The sequence below is a fragment of the Microtus pennsylvanicus genome, chromosome 12 (assembly GCF_037038515.1).
Source record: "Microtus pennsylvanicus isolate mMicPen1 chromosome 12, mMicPen1.hap1, whole genome shotgun sequence".
Classification (NCBI taxonomy): domain Eukaryota; kingdom Metazoa; phylum Chordata; class Mammalia; order Rodentia; family Cricetidae; genus Microtus; species Microtus pennsylvanicus.
This window is the reverse complement of record NC_134590.1, coordinates 28669211-28693776: the sequence shown is the minus strand read 5'-3', so window position 1 is coordinate 28693776 and position 24566 is coordinate 28669211. Positions and strand designations below refer to the sequence as shown.

Sequence of the window (24566 nt, the reverse complement as noted above, 5' to 3'; positions counted from 1 at the left end):
ATTTACTTTATTACTACTGAGTGACTTCCTTTCCTTCCAGAAGCTCACACGCAGATACTGACTGCCATGTTCCTATTTTGCTTAGTTATGTTTAACACCTCTTTGGCTCTTATTCTGTTTTTATTGAATCTCTCAAATGATGAAGTGTGTGCTTCCTATACCAGAAATTTGCTCAAAGAATCAAACCATTTAAATAAAGTATATTCGCCTGACTAAAACAGCTTCCTATTTAAGAAGGTATATCTCTGCCTCCTATCTATTCCTCATGTCATTCAAATGTGTGGAATTAGAACTGTGTATGTGCATTTGTACACATATGTTCATACTGTGTGCAAGGAGGGGGAGTACTTCATCTGTCTGTACTTTTCCTCTTGGTTCATTTTGTTTTGTTATTGTTGATTTTCTTCAGCTCTTTCATCAAGACAGAAATGAAGAAATCATCTTTCCACATTAACCTTAAAAATCTGTAATCGATTCAATTTTTTAAGAACAAGCTAATTTCCCTTCAACCTGCAACAGCTGTATTAAGCCGTTTCTAATCCAGCACTCTTTTAGACTGTAGACAGTTTATTTATTCATTCATTTCGTATTTCATCTTTCACAAAGATCTGTGTGATGGGCTTTAAGGGATGAGGGTAAAGAGGAGTAGCATAGTTTGTAGTTTATGGTATGAATATGAGATAAATGTGAACGGCACTCAGCGGAAGAGGGCATGCTGAACTTGAAGCTGTGTCTGGTGGCATGTGGAAGGTGGAGGTGGGCTCACGTGTAAGCAGTGACCGATTGTGTGGGTTTTGTGGGGTTGGTACGGATTCTTCATCCCGTTATTTCCCTGTCTGCTTTATTCTCTTGGCGAAGACCTGTGTTTGTCAGATTTCAACCCTGTGACAAAATACCCAAGATATATAACTTAAAACGAGAAACAGATATTTGGTCTCATGGCTTCAGAGATCGTGGTCTCTGGGACCCTTCACTTGGGGACTGCGATGAGGCAGCATATCACGACAGGGAGTGCACAGTAAAGAGAACACCTAATTTGATCCTGGCTGGACAGTGAAGAGAGAAGCGAGAGTCTCAGTGTCCCCTTGAAGGCATGCTCCTTGTATCTTCCCAGCAGGTCCCAGTGCCCCCGATAGCATTTCCAGCCAGGCATCAAGCCTACCCCACTTGAGCTCTGGGCACACATTGAAGATTCAAACCACAACAAGATCCCGATGTTTTACCCCCTATTATTTTTTCACTAAAAGACTCATACTCGAGCCTCAGGACTACTGTGTATGGAAACAGCTTAGATATTTCATGGGAGGCAAGTCCCAGATGTTGTGGACCCTTTGTGAGCCTGTGATGTCCCCCTGTACCAGGACAGTTCCATTGAGAACCACTGGTCTCCATCCAATGTCCATCTGAGCTTCACTGGCTGAATTTGAATTCTCTGGTCAGAGAAAGATGGTGTGGCTTAAACCAAGTTAAGAGAGTCCTGGATACTAATTTTTGATCAAGTCCTTTGGACAATTGTCCTTAGTAAGTGGTGGAAATCAATGACATAAAACCATATATAGCTACACACACACACACACACACACACACACACACACACACACACACTACTTTTCTTCATGCTGTGACCAAATATCTACTGAAAAGCAATGTAAAGGAGACACTATAGTTCACCATGGCAGGGAAGCCATGGCAGCAGGAGCAGCTCCTGCCTGTGGCAGCAGGAAGCTGCTTGCTCACATACTGGGGGATTGAAGAAGATAAAGGGAATATTGCTGCTGTGCTGGCTTTCTTCCTTTTCCTAGTTTTCCCAGAAGTATCTGATGGTCCTGTCCACGTTAGGGAATGCCTTTCTCTCTCTGCTAATCTTCTATGGAAGGATCTTCATGGACAAGATCCTAAAGGAGTGCCTCACTGACACCTTAGATGCTTCTTGCTCTATCATCAGAATTAACTGCCACGAGGCTGGCAAGATGGCTCAGTGGTTAAAGGGTGTTTCCTGTCAAGCCTGATGACCTAAGTTCCATGTCTGGAAGGGCAGAAATGACTCTCACAAGTTGTCCTTGACCTCCACACATGCACTGTGGCTTGCATGAGCGCAGACGCTATAAAAAGAGAATTTGGAAAAGCAGCCGTCACTAATCCCACTCTAACAAGCCTGACATCCAAGTACAGGGCTTTAAATCATAGTATTGTGTACTGGCTCGAATAGCCTCATGCTGATCTCAAAGTGCACAATGCATTTAGTTCATCTCTAGGAATTCCCAACGCCTTAAGAGTTCTAGAATTGTTCAGAAGTGCAAGTTCAAAGTCTTCTCTGAGATTCAAGGGACTCCATTAACCCGTCCAATCTCAAAAGTCAGTTCTATACTTTGAATATACAGCAACACAGTAAACATGCCATTCCTTACAGGTATAAACTGAAGCACAGAAAGAGCAGAACAAAGCAAGACAGACCTAACAAAAACCAAATCCTGAGGCTCCAAGTGTGGCATCGGGGTTCTTGTGGAATTACTAGGCTCCACTGGCTTTACGGCTAGTCCCTTCTTTCTGGGGTCTTCACTGTAACATAAGCTGACCTTTCATGGTTTCGTGCGCAGTGCAGTCTACAGCTGCATGCAGGTTAACCAACCTTGATCCACATCACCTGCTCTCACTGGTTTTCTGGATCCTTGGTTTCTCACCTCCATAGTGCTTCATTCTTACAGTGCGCATGCGCAAAACCAGCACCGTATGCCTCACCCAAAGTTGTCCTGCCATCTTGAGATGTAGCCTAGCCCCCTTGGACCATAGCGAGGCAACCTGTGGGACTTGGCTGAACCCAGGAAAAACTCTTTTTTGTTTGTTTGTTTGTTTGTTTTTTCGAGGCAGGGTTTCTCTGTAGCTTTTGGTTCCTGTCCTGGAACTAGCTCTGTAGACCAGGCTGGTCTCGAACTCCCAGAGATCCGCCCTCCTCTGCCTCCCGAGTGCTGGGATTAAAGGCGTGCGCCACCACCGCCCTGCAAAACACTTTCTTATTCGGCTGTTTTTCTGTGGTGTACCTCGAAGGCCACATTTTCTCAGGCATTCTCCTGTCAAGTCAATTTACATGAACACACCCAGGAACTCTTGTTGGTTGGGAACTTTTGTGTGGCCCCTGTGCAGCATCCAAAGTTTCTCATTAATGGTACTAATGTCTTTAACCTCTTCCTGCCTGATCTTCAACTTGAACTGGGTCCACGTTTCTTTTCCCACTAAACCGCACACTTTCCCCATCTTTATGTTGCCTTAGACAGGGTCACGTGATTCTTCAGCACACCGCGCACTTTCCCCGTCTGTATGTAGCCTTAGACAGGGTCACGTGATTCTTCAGCACACCACACACTTTCCCCATCTGTATGTAGCCTTAGACAGGGTCACGTGATTCTTCAGCACACCGCGCACTTTCCCCATCTGTATGTAGCCTTAGACAGGTCACGTGATTCTTCAGCACACCACACACTTTCCCCGTCTGTATGTAGCCTTAGACAGGGTCACGTGGTTCTTCAGCACACCGCGCACTTTCCCCGTCTGTATGTAGCCTTAGACAGGGTCATGTGGTTCTTCAGCACACCGCGCACTTTCCCCATCTGTATGTTGCCTTAGACAGGGTCACGTGATTCTTCAGCACACCACACACTTTCCCCATCTGTATGTAGCCTTAGACAGGGTCACGTGATTCTTCAGCACACCACACACTTTCCCCGTCTGTATGTAGCCTTAGACAGGTCACGTGGTTTTTCAGCTCCCAGCACGCTTTCCCCCTCTTTACGCCCCATCGTTCTCTCTCACTGTAAATCTGGGAAGTGCGGTGAGCAATTGCCACAGCACGACCTGGATAGTATGCTGCCCTGAAATTCCCTTTGCCAGACAAATGATGCACTGTTCTTAAGTTCAGCCTCAGGGTGTGGACAGAAATGCAGCCAGGTTCTTGGCCAGAATGACACGAAAGGCTTCTACTCCCCTTCCCCGTGAAGTTCTGATGGTCTAAATCTGAGCTGGTACTGTTCCTGCTTCTACAGTTCACATGGTTCATATCTTCATTCTGGTCCTCGAAACTCCTCCCAGAGTTTAAGCTCCAATTGCAGCCTTCTAGGGCTTTCTCCAGCCTGCAGTTTCAAACTCTTCCCTATGATTTCCACACGCCAGTCACATGAGCCTTCTAGTCAGGGAGTCACAGCCCTGCTTTTTAGGACCAATTTTGGTCAGTGACTAGGGTTTCTGTTGCTGTGATAAAGCATCATGACCCAAATCAGCCTGGGAGGAGGGGGTTTATTTAATCATACAGCTTGTAGTACCTCATCCGGGGAAGGCAGGCAAGAACTTGTGGCAGGTTACCTGAAGACAAGAACTGATGCAGTGGTCACGGAGGAGGGCTGATTACCGGCTTGCTCCTTACAGCTTGATCAGCCTGCTTTCTATAGTTCCTAGGGCTTCCTGCCTAAGGATGGCACTGCCCACAGTGAGCTGGGCCCTCAGAGAGCAATCAGTGAGCAAACTACATCACAGGCTAGTGAGGACATTTTCTCAACTCAAGTTCTGTCTTGCCAAATGACTGTGGCTCGTGTCAAAGCTGACATACAATTAACCAGCATACCAGACTAGATGAATCTTAGGAGAAAAATGTTTATATTGGCTCATGGTTTAGAGGGATATAGCTTATCACAGAGAGGAAGGTGTGCCGGAGAGACAGGCATTGGAGGCATTTGGAAGCTGCTTACTCAAGTCTTTGTGGAGCAGGAAGTAGAGACAGGAGAATGCTAGCCTTCAGTGGCTACTTCTTCCCACTCCTCACTAGTCAGCCCATGGGATGCTTCTGACTCTACTAAAGGTTATTCTTCCTCTTTCCAGTTAATCTTCCCTGAAAACATCCCCATAGACACACCTCCAAACACTCACCTTGCCAAGATTCTTAATAGAATCAAGTTGGCGACCATAGTTAACCACCACAATGGATAAATGACTATTTTTACGTTGAAAAAGTACTAGAAAAATAAGTAAAGTCACACAGTGAAAACTGAGAATAGGAATTGGTCCATAATGGAAAATGGAGAGCTTCCATAGAGAGGCTACTTAGGGACTGGATGGAAATGGTAGGCGATGTAAGAGGACTAAGTAGGGATTGAGTTTTATCCTTTACCATCTGATGTTGATAGTTATCACAGCCTTTTAGGGACCAGCTCTGTAATCTCCCTGCGTTTGGCTAAGCAGGATGGAGGATTGCTGGAGTGTTTCTGTTTGACTCCATCGTAAAGTCTACAACATGGTCTGAGGGCTGAGAATCTGATGGTTGTTTTTTTTTTTTAATGGCAAATTTATAACTCAGGCCAAGAGTTTCCTAGAAAATCTATGCCTTGAGTTGGAAAGTCTGCCAATTTGGGAAAATCTGGTTTTAGTTACTGATTTCTCTTACAGTCTGGCTGACACTGGAAAGAGTCTTGAAGGAACCAGGAACAGATCATCCATATCCCTCATGGCTGCAGAGAAGGAGATAAATCAGCTAAAAAAGCAGTAAGAAAACAAGAACCCATAGAACCCTGCAGCTGCTGCCGAGCCACCGAGTTTAGCTTTTCAGTCATTTACTACAAATGAGAGAATTCACCATGAATGAGGAAGGGCGGTGGTGTTGTATGAATACTTAGCTTCTTTTTCTCACCACATGAATTTCTTGCTGACTACAGGAAATTTCTAAACTGTAGCATAGTATCCAGGAGCCTAAAACCCCTCTCCTCATACTATGGCACTTAACATTACCAGTTTATTTCTTCCAGTTAATATATTGAAACAGCTAAGAGCAGATTGAGGTGTATACGGTTTTGGACTCCACCTTTTCATTATACATACATACATACATTATCATTGAGATAAAAGTAGTGCAGAAGTTAGTTTTAAATAGGTTCATCGTCTTAAGTTGTTCTAGAATTTCCTTCATGTTGAGCATGTACTTGGATATTAACTTTTAATTCTGGATTAAAAGACATTGGAATAAATTTTTGGTAAATCTGAATTTAGACTTTGGACTAGATCCTAGTGATTGTTTCCAGAGGGAAGCAACGAGCTACACGTCCTTTATCTTCTCTTAATTTTGAAGCCTCCCTCCTTTCCCCCCCAAAGGAGCAAGTGGGAAGTGTATTTTATATGTACATATATGCACACACCAAGACACACATCTTTTGATAGATACTTTTCACGTATATTTTTAGCTTAATTGAGTTTCTATATATGTTCTAGTGTTAATTTCTTCTAGAACACTCCTGAGGCTTCTTGAGATGCTGTTATGTTTTCCATGTCTTTCTTCCCCTGCCTCCTTTTGATCTTTTATGCCCTGGTTGGTCCTCCACCTTGAACTCATGGCTGATGCTACCCAGTTGTCTTCCATTGTTTCTAGTGCGCCTTTAAGTCCGTCAGTGCTCGGGCTCCATTACATCCCAGTCTTCTTCTCTTCCTCCTCCACTGTGTCGTCTTCATCAACGCAGGTTCTCGGGCTCTTGCTTCTGTGTTCCAGTGCTCACGCCTCTTTGGATCGTAATGAGGAAGCCGATTTTATTTCTAACACTTTTATTTAAATGCTGGATTATTTTTTTAGAAGTCCACACCTCCAGCTGGCCTTGTGCAGTCTTCCTTCATACTCCGTTTAAGAAATGAGCTCCTGAGTGTAGGGATTATACCAGGGTTGGACTAAGTTTTGAAGGGTAAATGCTTTTGGAGTTTAGTGCCAGGAAGTTGAGTTCAGTTGTAAAACACTGCTGTTCCCGGAGGACCCACGTACATAGCCTTTCTTCAGGGAGCCCCCCACCTTGGAAGCTGTAGAAGTGGGGTGAATCTCTGTGATTTTGTTCCTTACTTATTGTATGGGTTCACATCTGTTTCCTTCAGAATCTCCCCATGCAGCAATGGCATGAGAGTGGCCTCGTTTTCTTCTTTCCTTTCTCCTTTCCCCTCCCCTTTCTTCTTTCTTTTCTAATCTCTTCCCTACCTCCTAAAACATTGGTTCATTTTTTCCCATCCTATTTCCTTTCTTTCTCATTCCCATTTCTTTTGTTGTTAGACTTAAATCACTTCAAGCCCAGGAAGAGGCTCGTCACAGAAACTCAGAGAGTCGGCGCTCGGAGGTTTCAAGATCTGAACGTCAAGCTTCAAGCAAACGGGGCTCAGAAGCACGAGGCTCAGAAGGACGGGCCTCAGAATCACGGGCCTCAGAACTACGGGCCTCAGAACTACGGGCCTCAGAACCACGGGGATCAGAAGCACGGGCCTCAGACATACGGAGCTTAGAAGCACGGGGCCAAGAGGTGATGTTCGACTATGAGAAACATCTCCAAAATCTGAAGGATGAGATAGCTGTGTTGTCTGCTGAAAAATCCGGTCTCCAGGGAAGGTCTGCTTTCATTTGCCTTTCAGGTTTTTTTCTTAGTAGCTAAAGCCTGGATAGTAGGGAGAGGATGACAGAGTGAAATCAAAACCCCAATGTCCTGGGAAGCTCCAGTTTGTAAAAGAGTTATTTTCTTAAACTTGCACCTTCTTTCTTTTTCTTTCCCTTCCTTCCTTCCTTCCTTCCTTCCTTCCTTCCTTCCTTCCTTCCTTCCTCCCTCCCTTCCTTCCTTTCTTTCTACAGTATCCTGACTGTAGGCCAGAAGAGGGCACCAGATCTCATTATAGGTGGTCGTGAGCCACCATGTGGTTGCTGGGAATTGAACTCAGGACCTCTGGAAGAACAGTCAGTGCTCTTAACCGCTGAGCCATCTCTCCAGCCCCTGAACTTGCACCTTCTATCCAGGAAAAATACCCGAGAACTTATGAAGGTGGTGTCTCAGCTTTGAAACCAGGCTTGTGTGAGCTGTTTCTTCAATGGATAGTATACGTTGAAAGAATGTTCCATAACCTGACACTCTTTCCCCAGAAGCCCAGGTGTCCTGTGCCCAGTGACTAGAGATGGTTGTTCATTTTACCGCACTGTGTTATCCCCTTGAGCCACAGTCCCGTTTTGTAGCCAAGATTGGCCTGCCTTTCACTATGTAATCAGAACTGGCGTGAGATTTGCCATCCTCCTGCCTCAGCGTCTCGAGTGGTGGAATAGGAGGTGTGAAGAAGCACCACACCTCTCTTCTCTCTCACTCTGTTGATGGGCCGTGCATAGGTTGTTTTCATGAAATCCCTGCTGTTCAACCCGATGGGGAGATAAGTAGGGTACGTGAGGACAAAGCAGCTGTGGCGCCAGCACTGCGGTTTCTCACTTGTTCTGGTCTCCTCTGGCACCTCTTGAGTGAGGTTATTGAAGCATTGGCTCCGTGCCTGTCCCCATTTGCCTCCATGAGTCCTTCGTTTGCGGAGGCTCTCTTCCTCTGTGCAGTGCCGATATTGACTGGAGCCAATGCAAGTAGTGGAAGTATTTGCCCCACGGGAACGGGCAACACCAGGAAGGACGGTGACTGTCCCCACTCACAGCGTAGGCTGACTGGATGGCTGCTTCGCCCTCGTACTTGCATAGTTCCTTCTGTAAGACTTTTCATCGCAGCCTCATTGCCGTGGCGCTGACCGGTGTGACCTCTAATAGTTTACTTTGCTCTTGATAGCAGCCCAGTTTCAATCACAAGGTCCTGGGAAGTACTTGGATGCTGTGTTAGTACTTCAAGGTCAGTTTAAGAAACTCCAGCATCTGACTTGCGTGCTAACTCCGGTCCTCATTTGGTGGTGGCACCTCCAGTTGGTCCTCGAGGACTTCCGGTTCCCCCTTTGTAAAATGCTCAGCAGTCAAAGTTGGAGACACCGGGCGACTGAACCCAAGGTTCTCATGGTGAAAGGGCTTTGTGATTACTAATTCGCTGGGGAAATATGGAGTATTCTTTCCCATTTCTGGGGCCTTTGGAGACAAAAATGCCTACTCCTAGGGGGAAGGATGTCCCCACAGACCCTCTGCCTGCCCACATGTGAGAGGCTGTAGGGTATTAGTGTGTCATTTGTGAAGTGTATGTGGAGAAGACTAAGAGCTCAAGAAGTCCAGGAACGAGGGAAGAGTGAGTCACAGTCTTGCCCAACTGATTCTTGTTCACCTGCAGGTCAGTGAGGAGCGGGTCTCCTAGTCCTACCTACCGTAGCCCTAACCGAGGCCGCAGCCGCAGCCGCAGCCGCAGCAGGTCCAACAGCCCCTGCACCGCAATGGCCAAGGTCAGAAGCCCGTCCCCAAACCGGTCCAAAATGTCCAGCGTGGCTCGCAAAGCGTCTCTCCTGTCCCGATTCAGCGACGCCTATTCCCAGGCCCGTCTGGACGCACAGTGCTTGCTGCGGCGTTGCATCGACAGGGCGGAGACAGTGCAGCGGATCATTTACATCGCCACAGTGGTAAATGTGACATCTGCAGCTGGACTTCGGGTTCTTGGGGCAGTGGGAGATTCAACACCAAATGAATGGTGCAATCTTAAAAGGCTGGTACATCCTGAGGTCACTGGGGAGAGGGGATTCCAGTCTGCCCTTCCTTCCCTCTCATCCTTTCATTAACTATATTTGGGAGCTATTCATTTTTTTTCACAACTGTGAACTATCAAATATACTATTAGCACTTATGTTGGGCAGACATTTATTGCAGTGCCCATCACTCAACACAGGGCTGTCTCAAATGGGTTCACGTCAAATCGACCGATAGTGTACCTTTTGTGATATGAGCCTACACCAGCCCATCTTGTTAGTGTGAGAGTAGACATATCGGAAATCCTGGGTCTATTCATTTACGTCAAAGGTCAGCAAGCTATGTGCACGGGCCACTTCTGACTAGTTTCTGAAACACTGCCCAGCTGCTAAGAAGGAAGAACAAGTTTATACTTTTAAAGAGGTGTGATAAAAATTAATCCGTGCCAGAAATTGTAGCCAGTGAGGCCTAAAGCGTTTACCATTTGGTTCTTCCTAAGAGAATCTTGCCAGGCCCTAGTTTATGTAACTATACTTTGTGATTTGGTTAAAGGGATTTGGCTAAAGCCTGAGAAAACAAGTCAGTGTTATTGTTATTGTCAGTGTTACCGCATATGGGATATGGGGTAAGAGGTATGGGATAAAGGCTTGTTGGGAAATCTGGGACAGGGTGTTTTCTCTTAACGTATTGGCTGGTACCAGGACGTTACTGTGCGCCCACAGCACAGGACTTAGGTCCCTGGGTCTGCATCATGCTGCTTTTTGGCCCCCAGAGTTATACCAACACAATGCTTACTTAAGTAGTTAGTTAATTAGTGTGTTATCGTGTATATTTCTACAAATGTTTTAACATTGAAGGTCATATTATCTCACGGGTCAAAACCATGTTTGACCAGCCGTGTTTGGTTATCTAGACACCTGTTTGATGTTGCATTCTGAATTCCCCCTAATTCCTTTCTTTGGATCTTTCCACCTCCTCATCAGATAAACTTGCTGTGTTTTTGTGTGCAGGAGGCGTTTCATGTAGCTAAAATGGCGTTCAGGCATTTCAAGATCCGGGTGAGGAAGATGCTCACACCGTCGCACGTGGGATCAAATGACTTCGAGTGTGCGGTCATGGACTATATCATTTGTCATCTCGATCTCTATGATGCTCAGAGCAGTATTAACGTAAGTGTTGGGTGACTAACGATGACATACCGAATACTGACCGCTTAGGAATCCAACCATATCTTTGGTATTTTGTCTATGGGGTGGAGGAGCACAACATTCAACTTACCCTGTAAAACCAGTTCTTATTGACTGCTTTCTTTCTGTATATGTATGCAATTGGGGGGTGTGTGTGTGTGTGTGCGCGCGCGTGCATGTATCTGTGTGTCTGTGGGGTGTGTACACATCTGTGGAAGTCAGAGGTTGACTCTGTTCCTGCCTTGATCACTTTCTAATTGCTAAAGCAAGGTCTCTTGTTGAGCTTGCCAATTTAGGTACTTTAGCTAGCCAGGTTGCTCAGGGAACCTCCTGTCTCTGCCTCTTTAGTGCTAAAGGCAGCTACCCCGAATTTCTGAGAGTGCTGGGATTTGAATACAGGGCCTCATGCTTGTGGTAAATGCTCTACGCACTGAGCCATCTCTCTAGTTCCTTACTCAGGCATCTTACAGGGAAATGTTCAGAGCTTTGCACTGCCAGCCTTTAGGTGGGTCTTTGAGACTGGGAGTTTAAATACTTTAGTTCTTAAGAACAAGGACTCTGAGGAATGAGTACTGATTTGGCCTTGACTTTGTCACGTGACTACTGTGTTGCCTTCCACAGTCCTTTAAGCTCTCAGTGCTCTGACTTTCTCATCTCTGACAGGGAGCCTCAGAGATCCTTATCCCATACAGCTGCTGGGAGGGGCCAATGAAAGGAGGCGGGCCATTTGTCCAGCGCAAAAAGCAAGCCATTTTACTTCCATTATGGTGTAGTAGAGGAATAGCCAGAGTTTTTGGCTGGTATCTCTCACATTTACCCATGGAAGAACGGTCAGGAGGGAAGATGCCTCAGTTGGTAAAATGCCATCATGGAAGGGTGAAGACCCGAGTTCAGGTCCCAGGCACACACATAAAATCTGGATGAGGTGGCACATGTCTATAATCACAGCATGAGGGGTCAGAGACAGGTCGATCCCTGGGACTCATTGGCTGGCCTGACAGCCTATCTAAATCAGGTTCCGTGAGAGACCCTGTCTCAAAAAACAAGACTGAGAGGAACAGAGAAAGACATCCATCATTAACCTATGAACTCCATATTCATATATGCTCACATGCATAATAACATGTACCCCCACACACATATGAACTAATAAGCACCATGGGCCTCTTCCTTCAGTTTTTTTTCTTCAGTTTTTTAAAGAGGGATTCTTCTTGCTGTTGGTTTGTTTCTGCTGTGTCTTCTCTCTTTTTTCCCTAGTGAGCAGCAGCATCCTTCTCCTCCTGGTACACCTGTCCCCCCTTTGGATCCACGTATTTCATTCACATGCTCTTTCCCATCTCCCATCAGTCACATGATGCTGAGAATCCTCTGGATGTCACCGCCAATTGACGCCATCATTTGTTTTTCAGGATGTGATCCGTGCCATGAACGTCAACCCCAAGATCTCATTCCCTCCTGAAGTTGACTTCTGCGTCCTCAGTGACTTCATCCAGGAGATATGCTTTATTGCCTTTGCAATGCAGTCCTTGGATCCACCGCTAGATATCGCATTTGGGGCCGATGGAGAAGTCTTTAATGATTGCAAGTAAGAGACACAGGAGCAGGTGCTAAAAGATGCTCACTGTCTCTGCTCCCTGGGAAGATGGATGGGAAAGAACCATGGGTAGAGAGATCAGTAGCCACTCCCATGCCATGAGTTTCTTTGTACCATCATCTGGAGCCTCCTTGGGCTCATTCTTCACTGAATATATTAGCTTTTGGGAGATCTAAGGAGTTGCCTGGAGCCCTGCTGGATCATTGGAAATTAAAAAAAAAAAATGCAAGGCAGTGGTGGCGCACGCCTTTAATCCCAGCCCTTGGGAGGTAGAGGCAGGCGGATCTCTGTGAGTTCGAGGCCAGCCTGGTCTACAAGAGCTAGTTCCAGGAAAGGCCCCAAAGCTACAGAGAAACCCTGTCTTGAAAAACGAAAACAAACAATATTATTATTACTATTATTGTGTACGGTATATGCATGTGTGTGCATACGTGTGCAGACAGACACTCTTGAGGAGGTCAAAGGCTGATGCTCAGAGACACCGGTGCACCATCAACTCAGAAGCAGTCCAGGCATGTGTTAGGGGTGCACACATCTTCACCAAGGTGTGCGCTGTTTTCTGCAGTGGTTGCAGCACGGCGCTTGGGAGGCTGCAGTTCATGAATAGCAAGGATGCTCCATGCACACCGGTGTGCCCGACTCCCGTCTAGAACCATTAGATTCTACCAAATTTCACACAGCGAATATTCTTCTAATCAGAAGAAGCTGAAACAAGCTGAAACATTCCCTGAGATTTGGCAAGATCTTATCTATAGCTGGAGATTACCTGAGGAGAGGTCAAGCTAGTGGTTAAGAAGGCCAGCTCTGGCCTCAAGCTGCCTAGATTTAAACCCTGACTCTACCTAGTCACGCTGTGATCTTGGGAATGGTCCTTTGGTTTTCTGTTCTTCAGGTCTCTTCTCTTTCAAGGAGTGGGGTTTGTAGTGCTTCTTCCCCAGGCCTGTAGAAGGCTAGCTAAGATCACTCAGATGGAGCATTGAGGATGGTGCCAGGCATGTTGTGAGTGCGTAGGAATATGAACTCTGGGTCTTTGTTTTAGCCATAGTTCAGGACAGGTATCTGCCCAGCATTCCTGAATGCTTACTGATGAGGGAAACCATGCATCTTTCTCTCACCACAAGAATGGGTTTTCTGGTTAGTTTGATCCATGCTTTTGATTCTATGTCTTGATCATGTTCCCAGTGTGTATCCACTCCAGAAGAGCTGGATGTGTAAACATTGCCCTGCAGTTGGGTCCTTTTCTCTGCAGAGATTCTTACCACCTTCCATCTTTATTTTCTTTCTTTGGAATATGGGTATTATCATTAGATGGTCACCCACTTTGGTTTGTGGGTAACTGTTGGGTCTCTCCATCACATGCTTTTAACCAGAGGAAACCTAGAAGGCTGAGCAGTTGAGATTAGAGTTCCTAACTATAATTGAATGTGAGTCTATTGTTGTCCCTCTGTGTCTAGAGGTCCCTATCTGTTGAGTGAACCAGCCAGGGGTTTAAAATATGAGGGGAAAAAAACCTGAACATATATAAACTATTTTTCCTTATCATCTCTTAAACAGTATAGACTAATAATTGTCATACCTCATTAACATTGTGTTAGGTATGGCTAAACAATCTAGATGTGACTTAAAGTGTGCAGGGTAAGTTCCATAGGTTATATGAAAATGTAACATTATCTGTCTATCATCTATCTATGTATCTATTATCTATCTATGTATCTATGTATCTACCTATCTATCAATCTATGTATCTATGTATCTACCTATCTATCAATCTATCTATAAATCTATCTGTATGTATGTATGTATGTATGTATGTATGTATGTATCTATCTATCATCTATCTATTTATAGTCAGTCTTACTACACAGCTCAAGCTAGCCTGGAGCTCATTAACTACATAAGACTGGCTCTAAACTCAATCCTTCTGCCTTAGCCTCTCAAGTGTTAGAATTACATGTTTACACCACATACTCAGCCTTTGAGACCATTTTATATAAGGCACATGAACATCTGGTGATCCTGGTATCTGCTGGGTCCTGAAGCAATGCCACTTGAATACAAGGGGGCAGAGTGTTTTGGAAAGTCACAGAACACATTAGAGCACTTAGTAGCTGGCATCCTTTCCCAGGAAGCATTCCTGAAATCCTTTCCTTGGCCTCACGGCATCATAGTTTTTCCCATGATGTGGGCTGGGGACTCCTTGACAAATAGCTCTGATCCTTGGCCTGGGCACTGAGCTCTGTTGGGTTTTTCTTTGAAAGGAAGAATCAAAAAATTGGATAAAGGAACCTAGATTGAAGTGGTCAACAACGAGGGACTAGCCCTATTTCATCCCTATTTATCCCTGTCTATCAATGTAACTAAATTACAGATGTTTTTTATTATGAAAATGGAATTTGTCCATTCCAAGTAAAACTAAGCTTGCTCTTACTGTTTGCTGTTTGTGCTTTGCCTAAACTCGTGTTTCCTCTGTTTGTGCTAACACACTTTCCACACTCCACCTTGCACGCTCTCGTGTGCTCACACTGCATTGTCTTCTTACCCCTGGCTTACTGTTCCAGCCTATTGAGCTATTTTATGGAGTGCCATCATCTAGGTTTTGGGTTTGTTCTGCCTGTCTTTGAGCAAGTTTTTCTACATTTTACCCAAGTCACTGACAAATATGTTGACTTGTCATCAGATCGAGAAAGAGGACTGCAGAGATGGCTCAGTGGTCAAGAGCACTGGCTGTTCTTCCAGAGGAAGAACAAAGAACAGGGTTCAATTCTCAGCATCCCACAACTGTCTGTAACTCCAGCTCCAGAGGATCTGACCTCCTCAGGCACTGCATGGACAGAGAGCCCAGACATTCATACCACAAAATATCCATAAACAGAAAAAATTGTTAGAGAGCCCCCAGCATCTTCATTCTGATACTAATTGATCTGCTGATGGTTCCTCTTTAGATGTGACCAGTGAGTCACATTTCAATCTGTCCATGTAAACATTCGCCTAGATTTATTGTTTTGTTCACAGAGATAGCATGGAGATGTTGTAGAAAGCCTCAAAGGACTTTGTCTATGCCTCTAGCATTTTCTAGACTTAGAGCTCTTAGGATTCTGAGAAGACTAGAGACGGGATGAAGTTTGTTGACGTGTGTTCATAGCAAGTCTGTGCCAGAGGCTAGCTGTTTCTGGTTTTTATTCTAACGATGTGTCCATCTCCTTAACCACAGAATGAGGATCTGGGCCCTTTTCAAATCTAAGCCTAGTCAAAACTGAACTCTTCAGTTGAGTTTCCCCTAGCTTTGCTACAAAATACTTAACTTCCAGCTGGTGGCCCTGCCCCAGCGGTAGAATGTATGTCTAGCTCGCGCAAATCTCTGGGTTTGATCCCTACCATGAAAAAGCAGTTTCTTACCTTCTGTGTTCTCTTGTGCATTTCCACAGGTACCGCCGCAGCTATGACTCGGATTTCACTGCCCCCTTGGTCTTTTATCACGTGTGGCCTGCTCTCATGGAGAATGACTGTGTCATCATGAAGGGAGAAGCTGTCACCAAGAGAGGGGCTTTTGTACGGTGGCCTTGCATAGTGACAGTTCATCCCCAGTGTTTGATTCACAAGTTCGAGAACATTTATAAACCCAAAGATTCTATAAAAGAAGTTGATAGAGTTTGATAAGATTTCATACAAAGGAGAAGGGAAAAAACAGGGGCCTGATTTTTGGACTGTCCCACAATTCTTTGCAGTTCCCTGGCAGTGACTTCATTGCTGCTCTTCTGTCTAAAGACGGAGTTAGCCATGGCTCATTTATCTACTCCGTCTTAGAGATATTTTGACATTCCTAATTCTTCATTTGGGGGAAATTATCCTGTTTTTCTCTCCTTGGTATGATGTATAGGGAAGGAAAGGATGGAAGAAAATGGGGCAGAGGGGGTGGGGAGAAAGGAACTATTTGCTTTGAAGGGGTGTTTCTTATAGTTCTTAGTTAGAGATGTTTTGAACATCTTAAAAAATTGAAACCCCCCCAAATGGAGTCTTGTGTGTGTGTGTGTGTGTGTGTGCATGTGTGTGTGTGTGTGTGCATGTGTGTAAGAGTAGGGAGTTTGTGTGCTGGGATTCGTGGCCACAGGGACCTTGGGTATGCATAGACTGTGATGTATTATTCACCTCATCCTTTCCTAGAGAGAACTAGATGAATTCTGAAGGGGGTTCCTTGGTCCAGAGCAAAGCCAAGGTGGTGGTTTTAATCCCTGTTTTCTGAACTGGGTGAAAGCAGTGGGACTTTGAGGCTGCACATAGCAGAATAGAGAAGTTTATTTTAAAAAGCTTAGAATGTTGGTGTTATTTTACAAGTTAAAATCCCATTGTAGTGAAACTATCTCCATAAAAATGTTTTGTGTTTCAGAAGTTGAGCTTATGAAAATTGGATTTTGTCCATCTGACAACACATATGCTCTCCAGTGAACATTTTTATAACACAAGATTCTTGCCCTTACAACCCTCTGTTAGGAAAATTTTACTAACGAAGTGCAATTTGGAAGGGAAGGAGGTGACTCGGTCACAGTTTTTTTTTCCTCGATTGCAGTTTTTACGATCCTGTCAAATAGCTTTTGACTATTGATCTCCTCTCCCGCAAGCACACATTTGCCCTTTTTCACTGACACACACTTAAACAGTACATCTCCCATGTGCTTGGAGTATAATTTTCTTCATCTAGACTCAGTAGCTGGCCAGCAGAGGCCTCTCACTGAGTTCAGCAAGACTGATTTATTCTGTAGCTATATGACCCCAGAGCTTCATTTACATGGTAGACACTTACAGTGAACAAACAGCCTTGAACCCCAAAGCCAAATGTGATGTCTAACAGCTTACAGAATGTGGATACCCTCAAGTTCATTATAATGGGATTTTATGGGAGAAGTTCTTGCCCAATACTGTGTCGCAGGAAATACTAGGGATGTCACACTGGTGACGAGGGAAAGCGCCGTCCTGTCAGAAAGCCTGGGGTGAGTCATATCTGCTTTCATAAACTCATTACTCTTTCTCTGCCTCTTTCTCTTTCCTCAGTGGAGTTCTGTGCGACCAGTAGCTCGCTGCCGCAGCAGGAGTTTAAGCCCCATCTGCCCTCGTAACCGCATTGGATTAAGCACGGTACATTCCTGTCAAATCGTTGGTGCAGAAAACCTACAGTGATACTTTCCTGTGCAAGGGGTGTTTGCGAATCCATAGGTAGAAAGAGAGGTGATTGCCCTGAACCAACCCCTAAGGGATTTTTCTCTTTTACATAACTATGGCTAAGCAATGTAGCAGCCTAGAGAAAATTAGAAACGCTTGTCTTTCCAGTTTTCCTGTTTAGGGCTTTCAAGGAATAAAGGACTTTACTCATTTAAGCGTTTTATTCTTTTCACCCTTGAGCAGGCTGTTAGAGAACAGACAGATGGACATGCGGCACTTGAGTCACAGACCTGAACACAGGCCTCTGGTTTTTATAGAAATCAGCACATGAGTTGGAGGGATTACTTAGAGTCGAAATACTTTCTAATGGGCAGTTAGAGTATCAATTTGTCTCCAAATTCCAAGTAGAAAAGATAAAATTAGCTTCTTTGCATATTAATCCTTAGAACGATTACTAATCTTTTTAAATTAAAAAATAACATAAAAATATTTCTGGAAACTCTCACTATTTGTATCCTTAAAAAACATCACAATGACTCAACATTATTAGTCACCAAATAAGATTTAGTCAGCATCTGTTGACTGTGGGGCTGGACCAAGATAGACAGGCTACCGATCCACCGTTCCTTTAAATGGAGATCCTTTCTGTGTGAGCTTGACCTTGTTCTCCAGGAGAGAGTAGCGAAGGAGACCTACAGGAGGCAATACCTCACATCTCCCAAAGGTCTCTGGCAATGCAGTGGCAAGGCTTCCTCTGCAGAACCAAGCAGAACAGACCCACCATCACCTCAGAGTTGAGCAAGCATCCGTTATCCCTCCTGTAGGTCCCTTCTCAAGCATAACTCGAAGGCCAGATGTGAGAGGAACACAAAAATAACCAAATGCGGTCTTCTCCACGAATGGGTTACCATCTCGGAAGATCAGTGTCACGTGAACAACTTAGTTGGACGGTCATGATGCAGATCAAGTTGAGAGGACCATGGGTGATGTGGTGTAATATAGTCTGTGACGTAAAAACCTGGAGGTGGTGAGGAAACAGCATAAAAGCTGGCATTTGAGTTGGTCTTTTAGAGCGATCTGATGTTACAGAGGAAGCAAACCACGGAAGAAATGCTAGGGGAGTGGGAAAAACCCACCATGGACATGGTCCTTTTGCTATTGGGGTTTTTATAAGACTTAATTACATAAATGAATAAGTGTGTGAAGAAGGTCAAAAAGAGGACTATGCATTTAGTGACCCGATAAAGAAAAAGGGGAACCTTGACAGCATCATAATGGGACGTCTCCCCATCCCAAGAGGAAACGGTGTATCACAGGAGAGAGTAGTATTAGTAGATGCTTCGCCAGCCCTGAAGACTTGAACTCTGGATTCTCGGTAGAAATTTCATGCAAGGGGAATGTCTTCTGCACTGAGTCCTGAGACATGTCTGAACCCCCTTTTCTTCACCATTCTCTGCTCAAGGAGGGCAACATAGACCCAAGTGTAGATGAGGACGTTAACATATATTCTCAAAGGTAAAACTGAGCCAACCTCCTTTCTCCGCCCATCTCTCTCTCTCTCTTCCTTCAACAAAGCTTTCCAAGAGGAAATGTGAATAGTTTGATTGGTCTGCCTTTTAGGCTTAATGAAGGCTACGATCCCCACAGAACAGATTCCACCTTGGACAGTATGTATTTATCTAACACGTTTGAGAGTTCACAACAGGAAACCGGCTTGTAGCTGGTACCAGGCGTGAGGTCACAGAGTGGTAGTTTCTGCTTAGGGAAGGTAATGGTAAGATTTGAAAAGCATTCTTTTGTGGATGCTCAGACCTTCCTTCGTAGGGCAGGATTTGGACACATGAAAACTTTTATAAAGAGCCTTTGAGTTTATGTCATAATTTTAGCTTTGGTTGGTTAATTGTGTTAAAAAGATTTTCTCCCATTAAGCCACTGACTCTGTCAAATTTTTAATCATGTTAAAAAGTTTTCTCTTCTGTTAAACCATCAAATCCAACTTCCAATCACCAATATAATTTAAACCAAACTAGATGTGCATTTTCTTAAAAAGCCTAGGAAGACTCATGTGGTGCAGTGCCTCAGAGAAACTCCCTGGCTGCTTTTAAGACTCACCCATGTCCCAGGGATCTGCCCTTGAGCTCTGTCTTGTTTAATTCACATTCCCCTTTCATGTTTTCAGATGTCTCGAAGTCGGAGTCCTTCTCCAATAAGATGTACATTGCCAAGTAAGTGCGATAGTCAAGACGGAGCGAGCCGTCTGCTTCTTAATATCCTCTATATTATGCCGCATTTTGGAGCACTGTGATTATTCATGGGGGGTGGGGGAAGATCTCTCTTCTCCAATTCATGCTATTCCTTCATTTCTGGGCCCTCTCGCTGATGGTGCCTGGGCTGGTCTCATGGGTTACAGAAGAAGCACTTCCTTGGAGAGATTTAACTGCTATGGCCCTTTTCATTTGGGCAGCTCTGAAGGATGTGTAAATGTGACCATGGTAACGAGCTGTTTGTTTTTCTCCCTAGGATATTAAAACCACCAGCCACGTTCGTTTACCACAGTCCATTGGAACAGCCAACCTCCTCAGTGCCTCCAGCCACCTGCCTTGTCTGCCTCCGACCTCGCTTAACATGAAATGAAAAGGCAATTCTGTGCGTCACGCCGCACAGAGAGTTTAATGCTTTGGCTCAGCGTCTTTGTCACTCTAGGTCCATAGCAGGTCCTTTCGTTTCATAGGAGCGAATTCCATTAATTTCATAAAACAATTACAGGCACATAGGACCATATTCATTAGAACAAAGTCCATTACAAAAGTAAGGACTTCCCTCCCCAAGTATGGGGCTCTCTCAGAGCCCACGCAAGGGGTGACAGCAGAAGCCACTGTCCAGCTGAATCCCAAAGGAAGGACGAGCGATTTCATTTACAGCGCAGTCAAAAATCCCCTCGTTGCTAGCATCAGCTTTTAGCTCCCTGAAACCACAGTTTCAGTGTTCTGATCCCCTCTCAAGGATTCCAAGATATTCATAGTTTCAGGTTGGGAAACTTGTCCCCATAACACTCACTTTAGGGAAAATGTAGACAGTAAGAAGATATTCATTTTAAAAGATAGAGCAATTAGCTTGCTTCTCACTCTGTACTTTGGCTGAATGGCAAAGCTACTGGGTTTTCTATTTTCTTTTCCCCTTCCTTCCTTCCTTCCTTCCTTCCTTCCTTCCTTCCTTCCTTCCTTTTCTTTCTCTTTTTGTATACGGGTGCCATTTAATCAGCTCAGATCTGGAAGCTTTAGCATCAAGGGTCTGAGAACTAACTCTCCCATATTAACAAACTTAATCAACTAGCGACTAACAATCAATTAACAACCAAGCTTAACCAACTGATGAATTAAACTGCATATATACCGGCAACTTATTACAGATAGATTAATGTTGAGTGATACGAGATGCCCCGGAACTGGTCCACGTGAGAGGGCTTCCTATAGAGCAGACCTGTGGCTAGACATCAGCGTGAGATCAGTGTTCACCGTCTGCCATTCATCTCATCCCAGGGACTGTCAACGTTTTCATGCGTGTGTGAAATATCAATCTCACCTCCCACTTTCTTCTCTAGTTGAAAATGAAAACCTCCCATGAAAGCCCTCTGACCAGAGTACACTCATTCAGGGCCCCAAGTGAGGGGCTTGATCTACTGATTTTAAGTCGAGTTGCTTGAGAGCATCTAGGCAAGGTAGGAACCGGCGATTACTCTCTCCAGGTAAACACGGGTTCCTTGCTTTTTTGATTTCCCTTTCGCACAGGTCCGAGTGCAAAGCAGCATCTGAGGCTTTTTGGTGGGGTGAACAAAAGCAAACCTCTCTGAGCATCTTGTGGCTATGGGTGGGAGTAGATCCCTCCCCAACCCTGCTCTTTGTTCCCTGAATCTTACAATCGCAACTCGTTCTGAGGTGTGAATTTCTTCCTTTTTGTGACTTCACTTTTTGGCCATGATCTTGCTGATGCCAGGACTTGTTCTGAACGGAACACCGTATGCCATGGTGGTGTGTGATTGCCTCCTGACCATTAGCTTGCTGTGCAGCCTTGAGCAAGTCCCTTGACCTCTCTGAGCCTCAGTTTCATTACAGAATGAGCAGATTGGATGGAAATGAGAGTTCTCTTAATCCAAACAGGCTCCTCAATGCTTTACTCTGGATAGCCTGTAATAAAGGTTAAAGTTAGTGCAATCTGTATGGCCATATGGATGTAATAAAGGACATAATATACTGATTATAAACAACTTTTAATAAAAGCTTTCAGTAAACAATGGGCAAGGGCCATCCTTGAAGATAAAAAGTAAAGCTCTAAGTGCTTAGTTTTCCCAGAATCCATCTGTGACATCACTGGCTATGACGACACCTCAGTACCAGGAGGCATCTTGGCACTTGGAGGTGACTTTCTGAAGTGGTGGGCCATTTTTTATTACACTTCAGTTAAAAGCCAGGCTTATTCAACTTAGGCAGTACAATAGTCACTTGTGTTATGTGACAAAAGGTCTTTCTTAAAATCTTACTAAGCATTGAGAAGGCCCCTGTATCTTAAGTTTCTTTTTTTCTCTTTCCCCAAAGCTACATGTGCCATCTAACTTGTTAAAAGCAGTCCAGTTGTTTGCTCTCAATTCTATTGCGCCACCTGCCATTTCTCAGGTTTCTAGTCTGAGCTGTAGCCATGTAGAGAAAGTCAAAAGTCTCTTCGGAAGGCATCCGCAAACCCAGAGGAAGCTGGCTTGTCCTCGTGGCCTCTGGGTGACGGAGGCTGGAAAGCTTCTGTTTGGCACTCTGGGGCAATGTGAGTGTCTGTGTTATTGCTCAGCGTCTCGTGATAAAACCGCAGTAGCGCGCTGTACTCTTACATGCCTTCCCTCCAGATTTTCAGGCTCCTCCCATCTCCACTAACCCACAAAAGTGAACCACGATCACACATTCATCAAGTAAATACTGGCTGCAGCCTGCCCCAGGTTGACCCTGAGAGAGCTGCGGCCCACGGGGAAGCCGACCTGCTCTGTTTTGTCTTGCCACAGCTCCTCTCACCTGTTCAGGATGCCCTGGACCCCGCTTAACCGTTTTCATTTACCTTATTCCAGTGTTTCCCCACAATAGCTAGGCGCACCTGTGGCTTTGTATAGACGGAACCTTTTGTTCAGTGCACTCTACAGTCTTGTTTCAATGTCTTTGTCTTTTGCTTTAGAGTAAGACCCTGTCTCCTTTTCTTCTCTTATTTTGGTACACAGCACTAGTTCTTGGTTTGTTTGAAGGGAAAATCTCTCTCTCTCTCTCTCTCTCTCTCTCTCTCTCTCTCTCTCTCACACACACACACACACACACACACACACACACACACACCCCTCGGATTTGCCCCCACAGTGCCAAGGATGTATATGTAGAGAAAGGGCTGGCTCTATGGAGTTTAATGTCTCATCTAGCTGTATTCCTGAGTGATTTTCTTGTCATAAAGAAGAGATGTGAATACATACGAAATAAGAAAGCCAGGCTTGTGCCACACAGCTGTAACCTCAGGACTTGGAAGGTCAATGCAGGAGGACTGCCGAAAGTTTAAGGCCAGCTTGGGCTATTTAGTGAATTCTAGGGCAGCCTAAGCCACCTAGGATGGCTTTGTCTCAACAAAGAAAAAGAAAAAAAAATACAGAGAGAGAAAGGCCCAGCAAATACAGTAAAGATATGCTACAGGTCAATTGAAGGATTCAAAGTATCATCAGGCAAATATCTCTATACAGGACAAAGCTGTGGGGCAGCTGGGGAGAACACCTCAGGCAGACAGGTGCTTGCTGTTCGACTGTAAAAATCTTGAGTTTGGATTCTAGCGCCGTAAGGCTGAGCATGCTGGGAAGGTAGAGACAGCCCCCCTGCTAGAGAAGACTAGGTGAGCCCAGGTTGGGGGGAAGGATAGGGGGAAATCATCTCAAAAATAAGGCAGAGGCAAATTGAGTTCCTAGCCTCCACATACAACATGGTGCATACGTGCACCAATATCCATATGCATACACATAGAGAACACATCACACACACACACACACACACACACACACACACACACGGGGGAGGGGGACAGAAGGAGTTTATAATCCTGACATTGTTAAGGAAGCCAGTGTGAGAAGGCAGACGCATCAGAGGACATCACTTTGAATGTTTCCCTCGAGCACAGCTGTTGGCTCCACCCATTGTATCCATAAGTTAGAGGGCATTTGCCCATCATTCTAATCGGCTTTCAGGAACACCGCACGTCCTGTGGTGGGGTTAGCGCTGCCAGCTTCATTCTGTAAGGCTAGAACTGGTAGGAGATTTCTTAGTGGTGTTGCTTTGAAAAATTTCATACATGTAGTGAAGGGTAAGATGTTATGGGACTTTAAAGAAGCTAGAAAATTTACAAACTGCATTGGATCATGGAACTGTGAGCCCAGGAACCATATGAATAAGTGAGATTTAGAATGGTATGTTAGCCTTAATATAGGAATGATCAGAAGCCTTGAAAAAAATACGAATAGCTTTCTCATTGCAAATGAAATGGGACTGGACAATTTTACACGTGAAAAACGGCCCAGCAGGGGTCAGCACGAACACGCTTTCCATAGTGCCACCAACCATTACCCATCAAAGCTGGGCATCTATTTGCCCTTCTACTGGGTGAGCGACATAGGAGAGTGGCAAGTGTGTATATTGCAGATTTAATTACAAATTATCATACTTTTAAACTTTTAGTATTGAATCGACGTATTAAAATATATTGTAAAATGTACTAGAAAGGCTACTTAGTAACTAGCTGGGCAATGGCCAGAAGATCTTGGGTGTCATACTGTGAATCAGGTTCCTTAGAAACTCACTTCCTATGTTGGGACACCGGGGCCTGAGGCCTTACAGTCTCACTTTTGTCTCTTTGGTTCAGGGAACAAGTCCTGACGCCCTGCCATAAAATAGTATTGGCCCAGCCCTGTGAGTCTTGATGAAGCAAGGCTCCTTTGTTAGCTTTCGAGACGCTTTTCCTGGTGTGCTGTTGGGCATCTGAGTTGTGGGCGAGGGCTTTTAGGTGAGGTCTTGCAGGGTGGCATTATAGAAACCCTATTCCAGGACATGTGTGTCTTTAGGATGCATTTTTTCTTTTTCAGAAGTAAATATGTTGTTGATTACTGAAAACTATCGCATTAGCTTCTACAAGTGAATAACGAATCAGGGCC

The 24566-nt window shown here is 44.8% G+C and overlaps 1 protein-coding gene across 1 annotated transcript in view; it reads left to right on the top strand.

Moving 5' to 3' along the window:
• Spata18 (spermatogenesis associated 18) overlaps nt 1-22996 on the top strand; it is a 34163-nt gene extending 11167 nt beyond the window's left edge. The window contains exons 5-12 of the mRNA XM_075943408.1: nt 7064-7393; nt 9072-9354; nt 10429-10587; nt 12015-12190; nt 15625-15748; nt 17246-17329; nt 19533-19578; nt 19874-22996. Of these exons, the coding sequence (XP_075799523.1) occupies nt 7064-7393; nt 9072-9354; nt 10429-10587; nt 12015-12190; nt 15625-15748; nt 17246-17329; nt 19533-19578; nt 19874-19881 (1210 nt within the window). The 3' untranslated portion in view covers nt 19882-22996. The remainder of the gene's footprint in view (nt 1-7063; nt 7394-9071; nt 9355-10428; nt 10588-12014; nt 12191-15624; nt 15749-17245; nt 17330-19532; nt 19579-19873) is intronic.
• The last annotated feature ends 1570 nt before the right edge of the window (nt 22997-24566 follow it).